Raw genomic sequence first — 18,426 nt, forward strand, 5'->3', positions numbered from 1 at the left:
AATTCAGTAGGCAGGTACAAACAGAGATAGAGTATTGATGTCAATCTTGCAATCACGATTTTGTCCTTAAAATAATATCACGATCATATGTGATCATAAATTCATAATATCGATTCTAGTATCTAGCATGCATCTATAACTAAATATTATAAAGCCGAAAGGTTTGTTTGCTAATAAACGCTCTAATCTCATGAACTATCTACAAGTTAAAATTAAAAAGAAAAAATGTATTGTATAGTCCATTTGTCGGGGAAAGTAAAGCATCACGGTATAGGAGCGAAACAGCAAAGAAAAATAGTGGAAAATCAAGAAAAACAAACCTTTTAAGAGCTTCCGTTGCGTGCCCTTATATTTAAAAAAAAATGTCGCAAACGAAGTCGTGGGCGATCGCTAGTCTAGTATATATAAGGCTGTTCGTAACATTAGACAAATCAATTATTAATAATTTCAAGGTAGATAGATATCGAAATTATAATTCAAGACCAACTTCCGAGAAAACCCGACATGATTTTCCCGGATTAAGCCGTTAAATATGCATTGTTGTACCTACCATTTTTTTAATCATACACCTCCTAAACGTAAATAGTTTAAGTTATTTATTATGTTTCTAAATATTGGCTGGTGGTAGGCTTCAGCCGTGGCTAGTTACCACCCTACCAACAAAGACGTACCGCCAAGCGATTTAGCGTTCCGGTACGATGTTGTATTTTCTCATCCTCCATAATATTCTTTCTTCTAAAAAATTTTCACTAACAATTCTTTGTCCGAAATGTGCATTCGCGTACATAGGATAGCAAGAAATTAAGTAGTCGGTCCCTATTATTAGCATCTGAAAGTGCTCGTAAAAGAGCCTAACATTGACAAGCTAAGCTATATCCCCTCTCCTATACAGGGTACTCGGTAGTATTTCCCATATCTTCAAGGTGTTGACCTTGAAGATATGGGAAATACTTATACGAGTAGGACCAGTACCGCATAACTAATTTTTTTTTTAACTACAGAATAAAAACTTTTCATTTTTTTATACAAAGTAATTCAAATAATTCCGACTATCCATGTAACACACGCCTATATCTATCTCTGTATTTTAATAGTCAAAGTTTGACTATGTCATAATTATAAGGATGCGTATGAAAGACACATTTTAAGATCTATTTACATAAGAAATATTATTTACTCCGAAAGTATTAATTTTAAAACACATGGTCTTTGAACATTTTTAATTAATTTTCGTTAAAGAACTCCAGAGTTAAGGGAAATACTCCCCAGCACCCTGTTTAGAGGGAAGACCCTAGTGGGCTGTTTAAATATGTCGCTAATGATGTCAACTACCCTAGACAAAGGGTTGGCGACAGTCTTGGTTGTCGTCAAACATACCCAAAAATAGAATTTAATATTTTCTACGGAATTCAGTGAGTCAAAGCGGTCATCCAGCTTACATATATAAGAGAGTTTAAGGCCACGACCAATGTCAGTCGGCTTCGGATGCGCGAGCGCACTCTACGTATATTAATATATATTTTTATTGCAAATTGTTAGTCTGTCACCATGGTTTCAGCTGTGATTAAGTTAAGTGCGGTGATGTTGCTGGTTGGAGTTTGTTTTGCTGACATTAGTAAGTTTATCTATATTTTTTGAGTTCTATTCTTTCTTATTTTTTTTAACGACCAAAACACATTAAGAATTTTCATTGAGAATATTTTAGAAGAAAGAAAATCTCAATATTTCACAGCAGGGGTAGCTACGCCCCTGGTTCGAATCCAGGATTACAGGATCCTACAGGGGCCACTACGCAAAAATATGTAAAAAGCAATCTACAATATTCTTAATGGTGGTACGTCCCGAGAAGATAAAAAACATAAAAAACTCGTCTATTGAGCCCCCCAACTAATTATGATACAGGGCCCCTCTAAGACACCCTACGCCACTGATTCGAACCAAGGACCCAAAATTGGTGATCCAAAGCACCATTACAAGAGAACCTGACTGACGAAAGTCCAAGGAGCTTAATCATAGAGTGGAATGGGGCGACCACTGAAGATCTATGATCTATGCTCAATACTGTGTTGCAAATCGACTAAATGAGACTTTGCTTTAGGCTTTATTTCGTGGAAAACTTTGACACAGCAGCTATAGGAGCAGAAGAAGGTAACGCTTTTAGCGATAACTCAATTATTACAAAGTATACAAAGAAAAAAAAATTATTATTTCCCCCTGTAACTCTATGTTTACGGAAGACATATGCAATCGAAATCCGTTTATCAAAATAACCATTGTTCAGCAGTTATTATAGGTAGATGATATTTTTTTTTATTGTTTACGAGTTAGCCCTTAACTACAACCTCACCTGAAAGCGCTATTAGTGTTTTATCTGTTTTGACCACAGTCGGTTTACTACAGTTCGTTTCATGTAGGATGGTGCGGATGACAGCTCGTTTTACTCTTGAAAGTTTATAATAATAGTATCTACGTATTATGAACGTCATACAGGCGACTGTCACCGTACCCATGCTATCTGAAAACACTTTAACAACAAATGTCATAGTAACTGGATGGATCAATGAACTTTGGTGCCAGGGTGCGGATCATATGAGATCACAATCGAAGCTCGCTATCATGAAAAAAAAACAATTCAATGCAAATTAAAAACATAGATAACATTTATTTTTTATTTCTCTTCATGCTATACCGGATCGGTTAGTGACATTTGCGAGTGGGAGGAATTTTCACTACCCGGTACCTGGTAAGTTGTTTTTGTTTTTGTTGATTCGTGATTCCATTTTTAATTTTCAAGTTTATTTAAACAACTCAGTCAAACATTCGATTTCTCCTTCTAAATATATTCAAAATTAATTTATTTCAAGTGGGTTTAGTTTACAAGTAGGTAAGTACTTTTGAAACGTCAGGTTGTTGTTATTATAAAGTTGAAAACTTAAATTTAAAGTTACGAGAGTTCCAAACGTAGAAGATAAGGAATTTTGACTACCTCAGTGGCGCAGTGGCATGCGCGTTGGATTTACAAGACGGAGGTTCTGGGTTCGACCAGATTGAGGTTTTCTTAATTGGTCCAGGTCTGGCTTATAGGAGGCTTCGGCGGAGGCCAGTTACCACCCTACCGGCAAATACCGCCAAGCGGTTTAGCGTTCCGGTACGATGTCGTGTAGAAACCGAAAGGGGTGTGGATTTTCATCCTCATCCTAACAAATGTTAGCCCGCACCCATCTTAGATTGAATCATCAATTACCAAGGATTAACTTGTAGAGAATAAAAAAAAGTTGGGTTATTAAATATTGTGCACCTAAAAATCCAACTGGCCATTAATTACAAATTACATGTTAATAAATACACACATGAGGAACTCCTGCGCCTTAAATAAAGGGACATAGGATGGCACTTTGTCGGACGTGAGCCTTGCACACCCACCGAAGTTGCTCTGCTTATAGGCTTTTCCGCCTACCATCCATATGCTTGTTTATTTATGGCCATTAATTTATTAAAAAAAATATTTTTTTGAAAAACCCCGAATGTCATGAAATTATTAATTACACTCTCGATCACATCTCTTTCAGTGCGCTTTCATTTTAGACCCCACTCGAGTATATTTGCAGACATTCGGTTATTCTTCCCCAATTTCAACCCCCACAACTTTTAAACCGCTCAACCGATTTTCATCCAACATGTCTAAGAACACTCACGCACATCCAAAACACCTTTCATACAAAAAAAAACTAAATTGAAATCGCTTCATCCGTTCGGGAGTTATGGTGCGTCACCACGTCAAACTTATACTCGTACCACCTCTCTTTTTGCGTCGATGGTTAAAAAGGTAGGAATAACTCATCTTTTCCATTAAGTACAGCGTAATCTTAAAAACTTCAGTTTTAACCCAACGACCTCTTATCTAATATCGTATTGATATTAAACTAGTATGTGCCTATTTATATATATAATATTTATATGTATATAGTATAGTTAGCTACTCGTAAGTCATAACAACACATATTAAGGTAGGAGTAGTTGAAAATTTACATCGAGTTTCACGCAGACAAAGCCGCGGGCGTCCGCTAGAATACTATAAATATCAACAGCATTACCCCTCAGTAAAATACCTTTAGACTTAATGCTGTGAAAATGTAAATTTTATGCATTTTGTTTGCAAACCAATGTACCACTTTCATGAGAGAGTTGTTTACATCGTCGTAATTTATTTCTCCTCTATTAATTTTAACACATAAGTGATGTGTCATCTGCAAACAAAACTATATCATGTTTATCCTTGTCAACTTATGGAAGGTCGTTAATATAAATGAGAAAAAGAAATGGTCCTAGAATAGATCCTTGAGGAACCCCCATTTTTACAACAGACCCGGTAGACTGATTTCCATTGATCTCTACTTTCTGAATTCTATTCATCAAATATGAACTCAGCAAGTTTAGGGATTTATCAGTGATTCCGTGCTAATGTAGTTGCCTTACCAATGTTTCATGATGCACACAGTCAAATGCCGTATTAATAGATATGTCACTAGCGCGTCGAAACTGAGGCGATCAAATGTGGCCAATTGGAATAAAATATCGTTGAGAAGGTCTAAATAATACATAAATAACCTCCATAATATATAAATAATTGAGCAATCTAAACAAGATGATTAAACAAATCTTCCAGGAACAAACTCGTAAATTTCATCGATTTCCAAGTATTGACTTCGAGAATGAGGTAAATGAGATTATAATGAAAAATAAATCGATCCATGACGGACTAATGTAGTTTAATTGATCAATCAATTATTGTATTATTCTCTGTTACATAGTGCATTGTCTAAGTGATACCCTATTTCATTAATGGGTAGGCAATTATTAAATAACATGTTGGTTTCTTCCTACAAATTAGTGTCAAATAGATATTAGTCAAGTCTATCGCGGCTCTTAACCAGGATATGACTTCTGCCTCCGATTCCGGAGGGTTTGGGCTCAAATCCGGTCCGGGGCATGCACCTCCAACTTTTCAGTAGTGTGCATTTGTGTCTCAAACGCTGAAGGAAGAACGTCGTCAGGAAACCTTTATACCTGAATTTCAAGTCTGCCAATCCGCATTGGGCCTTCGTGGTAGACGAGATTGTAGTCAAGGACTAACTTGTAAAGAATATTAAAAAAAAATAGTAAATTATGAAGCTTTGATTGTAGTGGCTTTGCAACCCTTCGAAAAACACCGCTATAGAACAAATTTAAGGCTCTCTAGCTCTCCAATGTTTCTAGCGAAAACAAAAAAACTTAACTTTTCTTCGGCAGTCGAGTAACTAAGTTGATGACATCGTAGTCGAGTAAAGAGGTCAACTCGGAGATTACATAGTTGAAAAGTTAGCCCAATATGAACAATTTACAAAGAACTACCAAGTATTTAAGAATTTAAACTATCGTGAATGGCTATTCATATTAATTTGTTATGAAACACGGCTAATTAACAAGTACCCAATTATCTAACAATCTAATTACAAAATAAAAACAATCGTGATGAACGTTTGAAAAAAATAATAACCTCTTGAAAAATGTTTGTTACATGAATAACAATGCTTCCTCTGAAAAAAAATGCAATTTCCTGAATTCCTGCATAACAATAACAAGTTTGTATACCCACTTACTATAATTATCAACATATTCTGAGGTACTCATGATGATTCAAGCTAAATGTCTCGTCGTTTATGGAAAATGCCCGGGTTAACTACTCTACTTACTCGCAGCATCTTACTTATAATGAAGGTTGCAGATTTCAAGGGTTTAGACCTTCAACCGTCCAAATACAAGGTATTTTTTTATACTTTCCTTAGCATAATATGAAAAAGAATTTTCCCAAATTGTCAGTCACTTCTTGGCAACCGTTCTAAAACCACCGCAAGAGTATTTTAAGGGTCTATAACAAAAGGGTTGCCTAAAAGGTCTACCGACTAGAAGAATTAATGAAAATATAAAAAAAATCCGTATTATTCTTATGTCAGCCACCGACAATCAAGTAAGCTCACACGCCTTCAGCTGTGCATGACATCATACACATCGCGACCAACACACGATCAATTTTAACGGCTGCCAAGCCGTTTTCGAAGGCTTTCGGTCCATCACTGCTAGGCTATTCTGTATATTTTTATAACTCGCGAGTTTCGAATTTATCTCTATCTCTCTCTGTTTTACACGACACTATAGAATGAGAAAGATAGCGGTGAATTCGAAACTCGCCCTTGCGAGTTATACAAAACATCGTTAGAGAATAGCCGTGGTGGTTTGTCAATACGACGCGACAGTTGACAGACTGTGTCGTAATAGGTCATTCGGATGACCATGGGTCAGCGAAAAGTGTCAGTGTGGTGTCAATCGTATTATGCAAGCAAGTTTATTCATATACTTGTATCGGTCTGGGTTGCATGTCGAATGATGTAAGGTCAAATAGGTACCTATTGTATGTTTTCCAATAGACAAGCAGCTTAGAAAGTAGAGTGCGATAAGTTTACGCGCACACGATAAGTTTGCGTGTGGTCAAAATCAAGAACTAAACAAATGTCGCCAACTTGTCGTCTATCTCTATCTATCTCTAGGCTGGTAAAAAAGATCGCGGTAAAACTGGCATCAAGAGCCACCAGTCACGAGTAGATTTTTCTTGCGCGCACTCTGTAAATACCGACAAAGACGTACCGCCAAGTGATTTAGCGTTCCAGTACGACGTCGTGTAGAAACCGAAATTTTCATCCTCCTCCTAACATGTTAGCCCGCTTCCATCTTAGATTGCATCATCACTTACCATCAGGTGAGATAGTAATTTATAAATTTCAGCCAAATCGCTTCAGTAGCCGCAGCGCAAAGGCGGAACAAACATCCACACTTACACACAAACTTTCGCCTATAAAATATTAGTGTGATTGCAAGCAAGTAAACCTACCAATTTTTTTTAATAAATAAATAATCCTACATTATGGTTACAAAAGTTTCACTTGTTGGTCAACTTGAATAAACAGATTTTGAATTTCGAATTTATTTACTTTATTTTTTTAATAACTGGCTACACGACTCTGGGATCTTGTCCTTTTATTTATATTAACTACTCTGTACCGACTCTTAAGTCTATGACTTAAGTCTATGAATATGTATTTATTAGTATTGGACAGATGTCTTCTTTAAACCGGATTGATTGGCACGCGGATCCAGCGGACGTATTAACATGGTAATCGTCTCGGAACAACCGTAAGGTACCTACTAACGGTATAAAGGAATATAAACTTAGCAAAGATATAACATATATATCTATTTTTTTAATTAACTATCAGGCGCTCGTTTTATTAATGTCTGAGTTCCAATTTCGTTTAATAGGTACCGCCTATAGGTTGTCCATTCGGAAATTAGGCGAGAATTATACTTTTATATTATTTTTTTTTCTAGTAATCTCTTTCCCATAATATGCTAAAAGCATATAATATAATTAGATGCCATTTAATACCAATTAATATTTTTTTAAATAATTAATTCAATTTATTATTGTAAAACTTATTAAATTGGATAAATATAAAAAAAAAATTAAATCAATGGTCGGGTACTCAATTAGATATTTCTTAATATTCAAATATATACCTACTAACATTATAAAGCTGAAGAGTTTGTTCGTTTGTTTAATTTGCTTGAACACGCTAATCTCAGGAACTAATCGTCCGATTTGAATCCTTTCAGTGTTAGATAGCCTATTTATCGAGGAAGGCTATATATTATGTACTCCTACGGGAAAGGGAACCACGCGGGTGAAACCGAGCAGCGTCAGCTAGTATTATATAAAAAAAGTAATGAGTGCATAAGCTAACTTGAGTTTGAAAAGGATCCCTAATTTCTAACATTTATTCAGTCTCTTGAATATTAAATGCTATATTTTATGGCTATAGTCAGGTTTTATGACTAGTCTGCAAATTACAATGTTGTCTGACAACATCAAGAATATTGCCCACGCATTATAATATAAATAGACGACGCAGGTACGAGATAGATACTGGACTGCGAACCTGTATTGCCAGATCTACCCCATTTTATAAAGGCTGAAACTTTGTCAATCTAATTGTATTATCTGTCAGGTAAACATGTGCAAAGTGTAAGAACTTAAACTGTGTAACTATTTAAAAAATATATAGCGGTAGCGGAAAGCCCATTTGTTTTTGCGACTGTTGTGCATATACATCATTATGGTGAGTCATAGATAATAAGTCATGGACAATTTCGGCTCAGTAAGGCTTTCCGGCATTTAGATATTACAAATGAGTTTTACACGGAGTTCTAAGGATGCTAATTTTAAGCGATTTAGCGTTCCGGTACGATATCGTGTGGGAACAGTACCTAATGGGTGTGGATTTCATCCTACTTCTAACAAGTTGCCCGCTTCCATCTTAGATTGCATCACCACTTACGAGTACCATCTGGTGAGATTGTAGTCAAGGGCTAACTTGTAAATAAAAAAATAAAGAATAAAAAATAAGTAAATCTATGGATTCACCGTGCGGGTGCCGGGTCCATCGCGTGGCTGAAAGAATACCCCGAGCAGATAAATCCCCGGACTTGTGACCGGTGTAGGGTTAAGGTCATCCTTGACAGTTAACTAACACTCCCCTTCTCCGCTCGTGTTGTTCTCCCTCATCATCATCATCATTATCATCATCATATCAGCCGATCGACGTCCTCTGCAGGACATAGGTCTTTTGTAGGGACTTCCAAACATCACGATACTGAGCCGCTTACATCCAGCGAATCCTTGCGACTCGCTTGATGTCGTCAGTCCACCTGCCATTCTCGTTATGATCTCACAGAACTGATATGTTTATGCCAAAGGATTTATAATAGGTAGGAAATGCCGAGAAAATTCTTAGCTTACTCTGCAAGAAATAATTAGCGAGGCTACTATTGTAATTTTCTACTTACGAACAGCTTACACTGCTAGAAATAATTTGCTATGTTATCTTGTGTTCTCTCCTTACGAAGGTTTTCCTAGCGCAAATTGTAAAAATCCCGAGTTCCATCTATTCTAATATTCCTAATACCACAGAATACATAATTCATACTTTGAATGCGAAAATAAGTATTGGCAAAATCTTTGAACTTATGAAACTTAGTATTTAACTAGTTATAAATACATTAAACCGCACCTCCAACTTTTTAGTTATGTGTATTTTAAGAAAATAAATAACACGTATCTCAAACAATGAAGGAAAAACATCGTGAGGACACCTGCATACCAGAGAATTTTCTCAATTCTGTGCGTCTGTGTGAAGTCTGCCAAGCCGCATTGGGCCAGCGTGGTGGACTATTGGCCTAACCCCTCTCATTCTGAGAGGAGACTCGAGCTCAGTAGTGAGCCGCATATGGGTTGCTAATGATAATGATGAGTTGTAGAACCTTGGAACACTACTTATTGTCGTGAATATATACCTAAATGGAAGGGGGTGAAGCGGGGTTCAAAAGTTATGAAAGGAAAGACCTCACTCTCTTCGAAACTTAATAGTATAGGTAAGCGATTTCTTCGTGCGGCATAGAGGATAATCGCGTAGGCTATCGCGGCATAAATAACTCAGCAGTAACTTTGTAGCTTATTGATTAAAATCCATTACATTTGTTAAATAATCTAACAACAGCATAATTACGTGTTGATCTAAGTTATTATACTGAAAACTAAGAACCTCCTTTTTTAGTCGGATAAATTACGCAGCTGACGTCACTTCCTGTTCATAATAACGTTCCATTTCCACGTAACATAATTTTATTCTACCCTACAGATCACCCACATAATTAAGTTGTAATAAAAGGTCATTCGTCAGATACCGATCTGACAGCTAACACAACGCCCAGAACAATGCCAATATGAGTTACGTATGACTAACCGGATCTTAGTAACTCCTACGCAGGGAAACAAGACTAAGTTATAATTTAACCTAAATGCAAAGTTTATTAGATCCACAATTAAGATGCCGACGTGCAGACGTCAGCAAAAGAAGACCTTTTGTGATTACATACAACCCTCCTTTATGTCACGCTCAAAACCAAAACGTCGAAGCCAAAAGGGAGTGTAATAAGTTTGGCAATTTTTATATGAATGTATGCACGTATGTTCCACCATAACGCCTAAACTACTCAATCCTATATTAATGATTGAAGTTTCCAAAAGATACTAGTAATCAGGTAACCCATTTTACGTATTCTTGAGATGAGTATTTCTGATGATAGATAGATAATTTTAAATAATTATGACGAGCTGCCCTAAATATGCGGAATTTGTATAAAGGTCACATAATTTGTGAAAATACTCAACAACATGCAAGGTATTCTTCTAGTTCATCTGCTGTGCTCAAGTAAATCCCAAAATACGTTCTTCGGCTCCTATACCAATAAGTACTAGTGAAAACTTTTTGTAATGAAGTTCGACCGATGTGCAGAGTCCAAGATTCTATGTCAGACCTTCACATAACAATGCAATAAAATTATACAATGCAATTAGCGTGTTGCGGCTTTAATTTATAAAAAAAAATCTATAAATCTTCTTCGTCGCCAAACCGGCAATGTCAACAATATAGCTGATACAATGGTTTTCTTTGATTAATAGAAAAAAAACCGGTATCCAAATTTGCGGTTTGGCTCCCCAAGTCTTTTGTTTCATCGTTTATAGTATATAGACACATCTTGAAACACAACTGGCCAAGGTAAGACGTACCTTGACCTCCCCATATATTACGAATGTCAGCTTCTACTGGAGGATTTACATAAATCGAATCACGTAATTTTTGACGATATTTTATATTGACATTGTTATTAGTGTTGTTTTGTTCTATTGGTTGTATTTAACATGATTTTGATGTTGCTTGTTTTTCGTGTACTTCCATTTTAGGTTAAGTGGAAAACTATGCTAGGTTTACATGTATCTACTTACCACAAAACCGTGCCCTGCATATACCTACCGACCTAATAGTCCGTATTAGAGAGGTGAAATGCGAGTAGGTTGATTCATAAACTCCTGGCCAAACTATCATTAATAATAGTTAATATTGGTACTTATCATCCAATAAACAGATGGGTGAAGGTCGTTTCTAATACGGATTTCAACTATACTTCGCCACGAAACAAGTATCATCTATGAAACAAGTCCCGTAGACACGAATCTTCTTAAAATAGCGCTCATTGTCATTTGGTAATTTCGGTCTTATTGACATTTTTAGTTCAGGTTTTAGCTGCTGGACTTCTTTCGTGGCGCGGAGTCTATAAGGCTAATGTACGCTGTAATTAAATAGACTGTTATACCTGTTATACCGGAACACAACAATGCTGTATCGTAACAGAAATAAGGCATTCGTCATCACTATTTGAAATTTAAGCCTATTTTATAATATGGCTCACCAATCTCTAAACTATGAAACAGGTGAGGTCTCTACCCCTTTTACTTGAAACTTATTGCAGGGGCGTAGCCACCGCCGTATCATTGATACGGGGTCCCCGGACTACAGGCCCCTTACGTGTGAAAGCAAAAATCAGTAAGATGTAATCCACAATCTCACTTAATCTGGTGCTTCGCGAAAAAAAACACATAAAAACTGTGTGCTTATCACTTCAGAAATAACAGAAGTAAAAAACTCTATCTTTTTTTTCCGGGTTAAGCGTGCGCCCAAAAGTTGGAAACATCCATGTCATATTTATATTAAAGAAACATTTTTGTTTATTTTGTGAAGAAACTTTACCCTTCATTTGGGGCCCCGTAACTTATTTTAGAGCCGTGATACCCCACTTGACCTCTGCCTCCGATTCCGGAGAGTGTGGGTTCTAATCTGGTCCGGGGCATGCACCTTCAACTTTGCAGTTGTTTGCATTTTAAGAAATTAAATATCACGTGTCTCAAACGATGAAGGAAAACATCGTGAGGAAACCTGCATACCAGAGAACTTTCATAATTCTCTGCGTGTGTGAAGTCTGCCAATGCAATGGGCCAGCGTGGTGGACTATTGGCCTAACCCCTCTCATTCTGAGAGGAGATTTGAGCTCAGCAGTGAGCCGAATATCGGTTGATAATGATGATGATGATGAACTTATATTGATACTGGGCCTCTCCAAGTACGCCACTTAATGTTAAATTTATTGATTCCAGGCCTGAAACCGGTCACAGAAGTGTGTCTGGGATGTATCTGCCAAGCGGTGTCGGGCTGTAAGATTGGTACCACCTGCGACGGCAACGCTTGTGGCCTGTTCAGAATCACGTGGGCTTACTGGGCTGATGCCGGCAAACCAACGCTGAATGGAGTTTCTCCTGACTCCACCGACGGTATGTATCGCGTTATTATAACGTATTTTTTTAAGTAAAACCTTTTTACGTACGTTTGTTGACTTGAGAGGAAGTTGGTGAATGCGTTATAGGCCGTACAGTGACAGACAGATTTATTTTATTTAGTACTCTTTATTTGTACACCACAATAAATAAAAGAAAACAAGCAAAACAGTAACATAAGGAAAAGTAGAATACAAAAGGCGGTCTTATCGCTTAGTAGCGATCTCTTCCAGGCAACCTTAGGCTTAGGAACTTATTAAGATAACTGTAGGTGGTGTGTACGTAGTAATAATGTACATTATACATACATACAAACAACTACACACTAATACATAAACCATAATACACAAATTAAAAACGTTTTTACGTACGTTTGACTGTTGACTTGAGAGCAAGTTGGTGAATGCGTTAATGGTTATAGGCCGTACAGAGACAGACTACTTTAGTATTTTAGTTGAGTACGATCAATTTTTTTAGATTTACCGCCCGAACGCCCGTTACGAAAAGTGTACCTACTCGGGCGTGGCTTTTAAGATTCTTACTGCCATCTACAGGCATAGTGTAACAATGTTTGTTATTTTAAAGTACCAGTAGATGGCGTTCTTAGAGAACTTCGAAACAATCCCTTTTTGTAATAGAGATATAATGCACTCCGTACCGACTTTTAAATCTATGCTTTTTGTGCGCTGCAAGAACCTGTTGCTATGCTTGGAAGTTGAAGGTAGTGCTTTGTTTTTTATTTTTGAAAGAAGTTTTACTTCAGCCATGTGGTCTAAAGCACACTCGTTTTTAAAGTATTGTTATGTACAGGTTGTCCCGTAAATATTACGACATACTCTACAGGGCGATAGCCTGACATCAAGGCCCATTAAAATAACGCAATACCTGTTAGACGAAAATTTACTTTTTCTAAGTATTATTGATTTTTCTACAAATTAAAAAATCATTACCTTCGGTGCAATTTGATCGTATACTATATGCTAAAACATAACTTAGTTGTTTCAGCTAATAAACATTTAATCTTTCGTTTTTCAAAGCCACCACAGTCTAAACTATAATTGGCTACCGTAATGACCTATGGTTGGCAAACTTTCAGCCTCTTCAACTTCATTTAGAGATGTACGAGTATGTCTGGCTATCACAGCCTCTTGATCCAATATGGCAGATTCATTCACCTGACAAAAAGTTGTACCCATTGTTTAATATGCAAATTCAATTGAACACCTAAACCTACGGTCACCTTACTTGTGACATTTACAACATCCTGATCCTGTCCAACTCACGCTTCTAAATGTCACGAGACAGTACTATAAAATATGCCATGTTTATGACATGTCAATTTTAGCTAGCAGGATAAGTTTGTACCTCTCGAGCCGTGAATGACGCATTTAAAACCTAAATATCAGGGTTAAGTTCCCGGAATCAATAATAACGAAAAGCGAGTACTTTAGCCGTGAACGAATACAATCCAAGGTCTTGAATTCGTCATTACTTACTGGTGAATCAGAAATGTTAGGCTACTTGTTTATTTAACGGACATAAATGGCCTTTTGAAGCTGACAAATCCGGGGGGGGGGGGGGGGGGGGTCTGAGGAAATCCGCTTTTGAGAGGTTCCTAGCTGAGTTCTAGAGTTATTGATACAGATAACTCGAAAATTGATACCTGTATTCTGTTAATGAACTTTTTTGGAGTGATAACTTAGTATAAGAGGGTAAACCGCTTCGCAACATAACGCGTTTCTTTTTCTGTCTAGCTTCCCTTTCCCTCACGTATACGGCAGCAGGCTTAAGTTATAACTTCTGTCGATCGACACACAGGTTTTTTTTTTATTTTACGTGGCATCTCAACACATTCATACATATATTGTTTCAGAATGGTCGTGAAATTTTCAGTGTTATGTCACGTCACGAAAAACAAATAGTTTGTTAAATTTAAACGCCTGGGTAACAATAATTAATGTACCATACTTGAGTGTTCTCAAAAAAACCAGACCTGAGCGGTATCTACCCTCCTCGATAAGAGGGTAGATATCGCTAAGGGCTGGTTTTGCCACTGATTTTTGTTTGTTTGTTTACTTGAACGCGCTTATCTCAGGAACTCTCAGGAACAGGCTCCGATTTGAAAAATTCTTTCAGTATTACATAGCCCATTTATCGAGGCAGGCTATAGGCTATGTATTCCTACGGGAACGTGTAACACGCGGGTGAAACGATGCGGCGTCAGCTAGTAATTTATATTTACAAAAAACATTTTTCTATTTCAGCATATTCAAGCTGCACCAATGACCCGCACTGTGCTGCCGACACTGTCCAGGGATACATGAGGAAATTCGGACAGGTACTTAAAGCTAATACTTTTACTAATACTAGAATATATAAGCCAAACTTGTAGTCCGCTCTGACGTTGCAACTCGCGAAATTGCGCAATAGTTTTAACCCATACCCTCATAGCCTCATGTTCAGACCGGATACGAAATTTTTCACATACTATATAGTACCTAGATGTTTTATCGATAATAGAGTTAATGTTGCGGAACTGCTAATGCAAAATGTTGCTTCAAAGGATTTGTTTTTTGCTTTAAATAACGCTTCATGAAATGACCGAAACGGAAAATTGGTAATACAATAAGCCAAGTCAAATAAAAACATGTCACTTTAGGATAGGTATATTTCTATTCAAAAATCTGGTAATACCTATAATGGGATACCCGTAATCGACAAAGCATTCATATTCATACCTATAACAAAAAAAATCTCAGAAGAGTATTATACAATAGTCTAATCTTACATAGAATAATAAGAGAGACAATAGTCAACTTATTAAAATTTGCATAAGTGTTACCGCTTCGTGTGGAATGAGATCATTGTAGTTCTTCTTTGACAGCCAATGAACAATAACAATCGTAAAACGATGACAAAGATATTCAAATGAACTTAAACAAAAACAATAAACACCATCATTTGCTAAATACTTTGCTTATATACCCAATGTATTTTAGCTTATATAACTTCATTTAATCGATTTCTATCTTAATCTAAATCTCAAACTACGAGTACGTACCGATATAATACGCCAAATTTCGAGTCTACTCTGGCATTGCAACTAATTGAACTGCTTTTATTAATTCAGCGGGATTTATTTCGATAATTGCACCACACGCCTCGTATTCAGAGCGGACTCGATGTTTAATGCGATCAATTCTCTAAATCTATAAAAATATTCAACCACTACACATTAAGTTAGCCAGTATACCTAACGTTATATAATATGATGTGATGATTTTCGACTAAAATTCACATTCAATATCTACTAAGTTCAACCGACTGATTAGCATAATCCTCTATCACTGTCAAGTATCAAATAATTCAAGCGTGAGGTCACTAGAACCAGTTTGTTTGCGAGGCGAATCCTCGGAGCAACAAAATGTCACATAAATAAAAACAAATTAATATTTCCTTAGTAATCCTTGATAAAATAACATTACCATTAGGTACATAAAAAAATGGCAATGTATAGAAATGAGGTCGTGAAATACGGTTTAGGCAAAATACCTAATTACCTAGTGCGTCACAATTTCAACATAGAAATCATTCGTGTTGCAGGACAATCGGGATAAACCTTTGTGCTATTCCTGATTTTATTTCCTGTATAATTTTATCTAGATCCGTTCATCGGCTTTGTAGTAACTGAGGTAAAGGGATGTATCACCCCACCCCAGTAACACGCCCCACTTAAGAATGAAAATTTATTCTGAAACTTCTAAAAGAGAGAAATGCTCAGTATTTTTCAGCTCCATAGCTACTTGGCCTAGCCACTCGTTCATCGAGGCAGTTTTCCATACATATGCAATTATAATAATTTTTTTTTTTTTTTTTATTCTTTACAAGTTAGCCCTTGACTACAATCTCACCTGATGGTAAGTGATGATGCAGTCTAAGATGGAAGCGGGCTAACTTGTTAGGAGGAGGATGAAAATCCACACCCCTTTCGGTTTCTACACGGCATCGTACCGGAACGCTAAATCGCTTGGCGGTACGTCTTTGCCGGTAGGGTGGTAACTAGTCACGGCCGAAGCCTCCCACCAGCCAGACCTGGACAAATTAAGAAATTCTCAATCTGCCCAGCCGGGGATCGAACCCAGGACCTCCGTCTTGTAAATCCACCGCGCATACCACTGCGCCACGGAGGCCGTCAAAAAAATAATTACTATAGGCTTGCGTCAGTTCTCTTTGCGTAGGGATAGCAGGGTCCCCTGTCCACTGCAACTACATCCTGATACATACTCACATTCATCTTGAGAAAATGATCTCTGAGATTGCACACCTCACGATTATGGAGGTCCTTGGCGTTCAAGAAGCCACGTTCTCCAGACGTGGGAGGTCTCTCATTACAGATGAATGGGGGTGATGCATCTGGTATGACGTCAGCAGTTTGCGGACTTTACAGACCAGGGAATCCAATTCTGTTTGAGTCCACTTTAGAATGCCAAAAGTGTATATGAGTAAATAATATTATGAATTGACATTTTTCTTTTGCAGGACTGCAATGGTGACGGAGTGGTGAACTGCTACGACTACATGGCAATCCACAAGCTGGGAGGATACGGCTGCACGGCTGACTTACCGTTCCAGTACGTGAACGTATTCAACCAATGCGTGGCCGCGGTCGCACAGGCTCAACAAGGCTGAAAATAACATCAGAGCATTTTAAAAATAGAACACAATAATTTTATGTATCTAAATTATTTTTAACTGGCAACTCATAACATTTACACTACTCTTGGGATAAAAGCAAAATGTCACTTTAATGTCGCGTTTCTGTCTACGCGCAATTTAGTGCGATGTCACGTCTATTGCAGTGTATCAATGTGGTGAGGTGACAGGTAAAAATTGATGTACTTGAAAAAATAATACGTAATAAAATAGGTATCTAGGAAAACAGTAATAATAAGGTTCCAACTTCCAAATAGGCACGAAAGTTTGAAAAACACAAAAATTAATGTAACATCGTAAGAAATCTGCTATGTGTTATTTAAATTATCAAAAAAAAAATTATTGAATGATTTATTCCTAATTTTTTAAAATTAAAAAAGCCATGTTTCGATTTAAAAAAAAATACCTGCCATATATTTTTCTTTGATTTTTAAGAACTTTAGCGAAGATATGAATAAAATCTTTAGAGGTAACCAAAAAAAACGAATAAAATTTAAAATGCGTTAATTTTAGGTTAGATACTAATAAAAATAAATAGTCATTTACTAGTTTTTATATACCTACATGATAATTTGTAAAAATAGAGAACGAGGAGAGTCTCAAATCAAATAGCGCCTCCTTCAATAATAATAATTAATTAATTAAATAAACAAACAATAAACAGATCATCTTCTATACTATTCTGTACTTATGTTAGTACAAATCATAATCTAAGTTAATAAAAAAAATATACAAAACTAAAAAGACTTTTATTTTTAACTAGCCTGCGATTTCGCTTGCGATTCACAAATCCCAAGGGACCCATGAATTTTTACCAGATGAAAAGTAATTGTGTGAAAAGCCTATGTGTTAATCTAGAGTGAAATCTATTTCCATTCCAAATTTCAGCCAAATCGTTTCAGTAGCAGAAGCGTAAAGGAGGAACAAACATACACACACACTTACACACGAACTTTCGCCTTTATAATATTCGTGTGATACCCGTGCGAAGCCGGAGCGGGCCACTATGTTTTTATTTACAACGTTCACAGTTTTTCTGCAATGTATTTAGTATCAGCATTGCACCCGTGCAAAGCCGGTGCGGGTCGGACTATCTATTAAAAAAAACCACATCAAAATCCGTTGCGTAATTTTAAGCATAAATAAGACAAAGAAAGCTACTTTGTTTTATACTATGTAGTGATACGTTCTATCTATACCCTATAAACTAATATTATAAAGTGGTAGGTTGTACATTTAGGGGTACACTGCATCTACTGAACTGATTTCAAAAATTCTTTTACCGATAGAAAGCCACATTATTTGTGAGTGTCATGATATAAGTGTATGTACAACAATCAATCTGCATTTAAATTATTATGCTAAATCTCACTTTCAATTAGGTAAATATTTTT

The 18,426-nt window shown here is 36.7% G+C and overlaps 1 protein-coding gene across 1 annotated transcript; it reads left to right on the forward strand.

Annotated features, from left to right (window-relative positions):
* The first annotated feature begins 1,455 nt into the window (after positions 1-1,455).
* LOC112045548 (lysozyme) lies at positions 1,456-17,776 on the forward strand. The gene is made up of 4 exons (XM_024081776.2): positions 1,456-1,615; positions 12,143-12,316; positions 14,584-14,657; positions 16,859-17,776. The coding sequence occupies exons 1-4, from the start codon at positions 1,549-1,551 to the stop codon at positions 17,006-17,008; spliced, it is 465 nt and encodes a 154-aa protein (XP_023937544.2). The 5' UTR covers positions 1,456-1,548; the 3' UTR covers positions 17,009-17,776.
* Positions 17,777-18,426: the final 650 nt, after the last annotated feature.

This window comes from Bicyclus anynana, chromosome 19, assembly GCF_947172395.1.
Source record: "Bicyclus anynana chromosome 19, ilBicAnyn1.1, whole genome shotgun sequence".
NCBI classification, from domain to species: domain Eukaryota; kingdom Metazoa; phylum Arthropoda; class Insecta; order Lepidoptera; family Nymphalidae; genus Bicyclus; species Bicyclus anynana.

Excerpts from the sequence above, each read along its gene's own strand:
- LOC112045548 (XM_024081776.2), top strand. The coding sequence starts at position 1,549 with ATGGTTTCAGCTGTGATTAAGTTAAGTGCGGTGATGTTGCTGGTTGGA. Across the intron at positions 1,616-12,142 it reads AGTTTGTTTTGCTGACATTA|GCCTGAAACCGGTCACAGAA; the intron begins GTAAGTTTATCT and ends TATTGATTCCAG. Across the intron at positions 14,658-16,858 it reads ACATGAGGAAATTCGGACAG|GACTGCAATGGTGACGGAGT; the intron begins GTACTTAAAGCT and ends TTTCTTTTGCAG.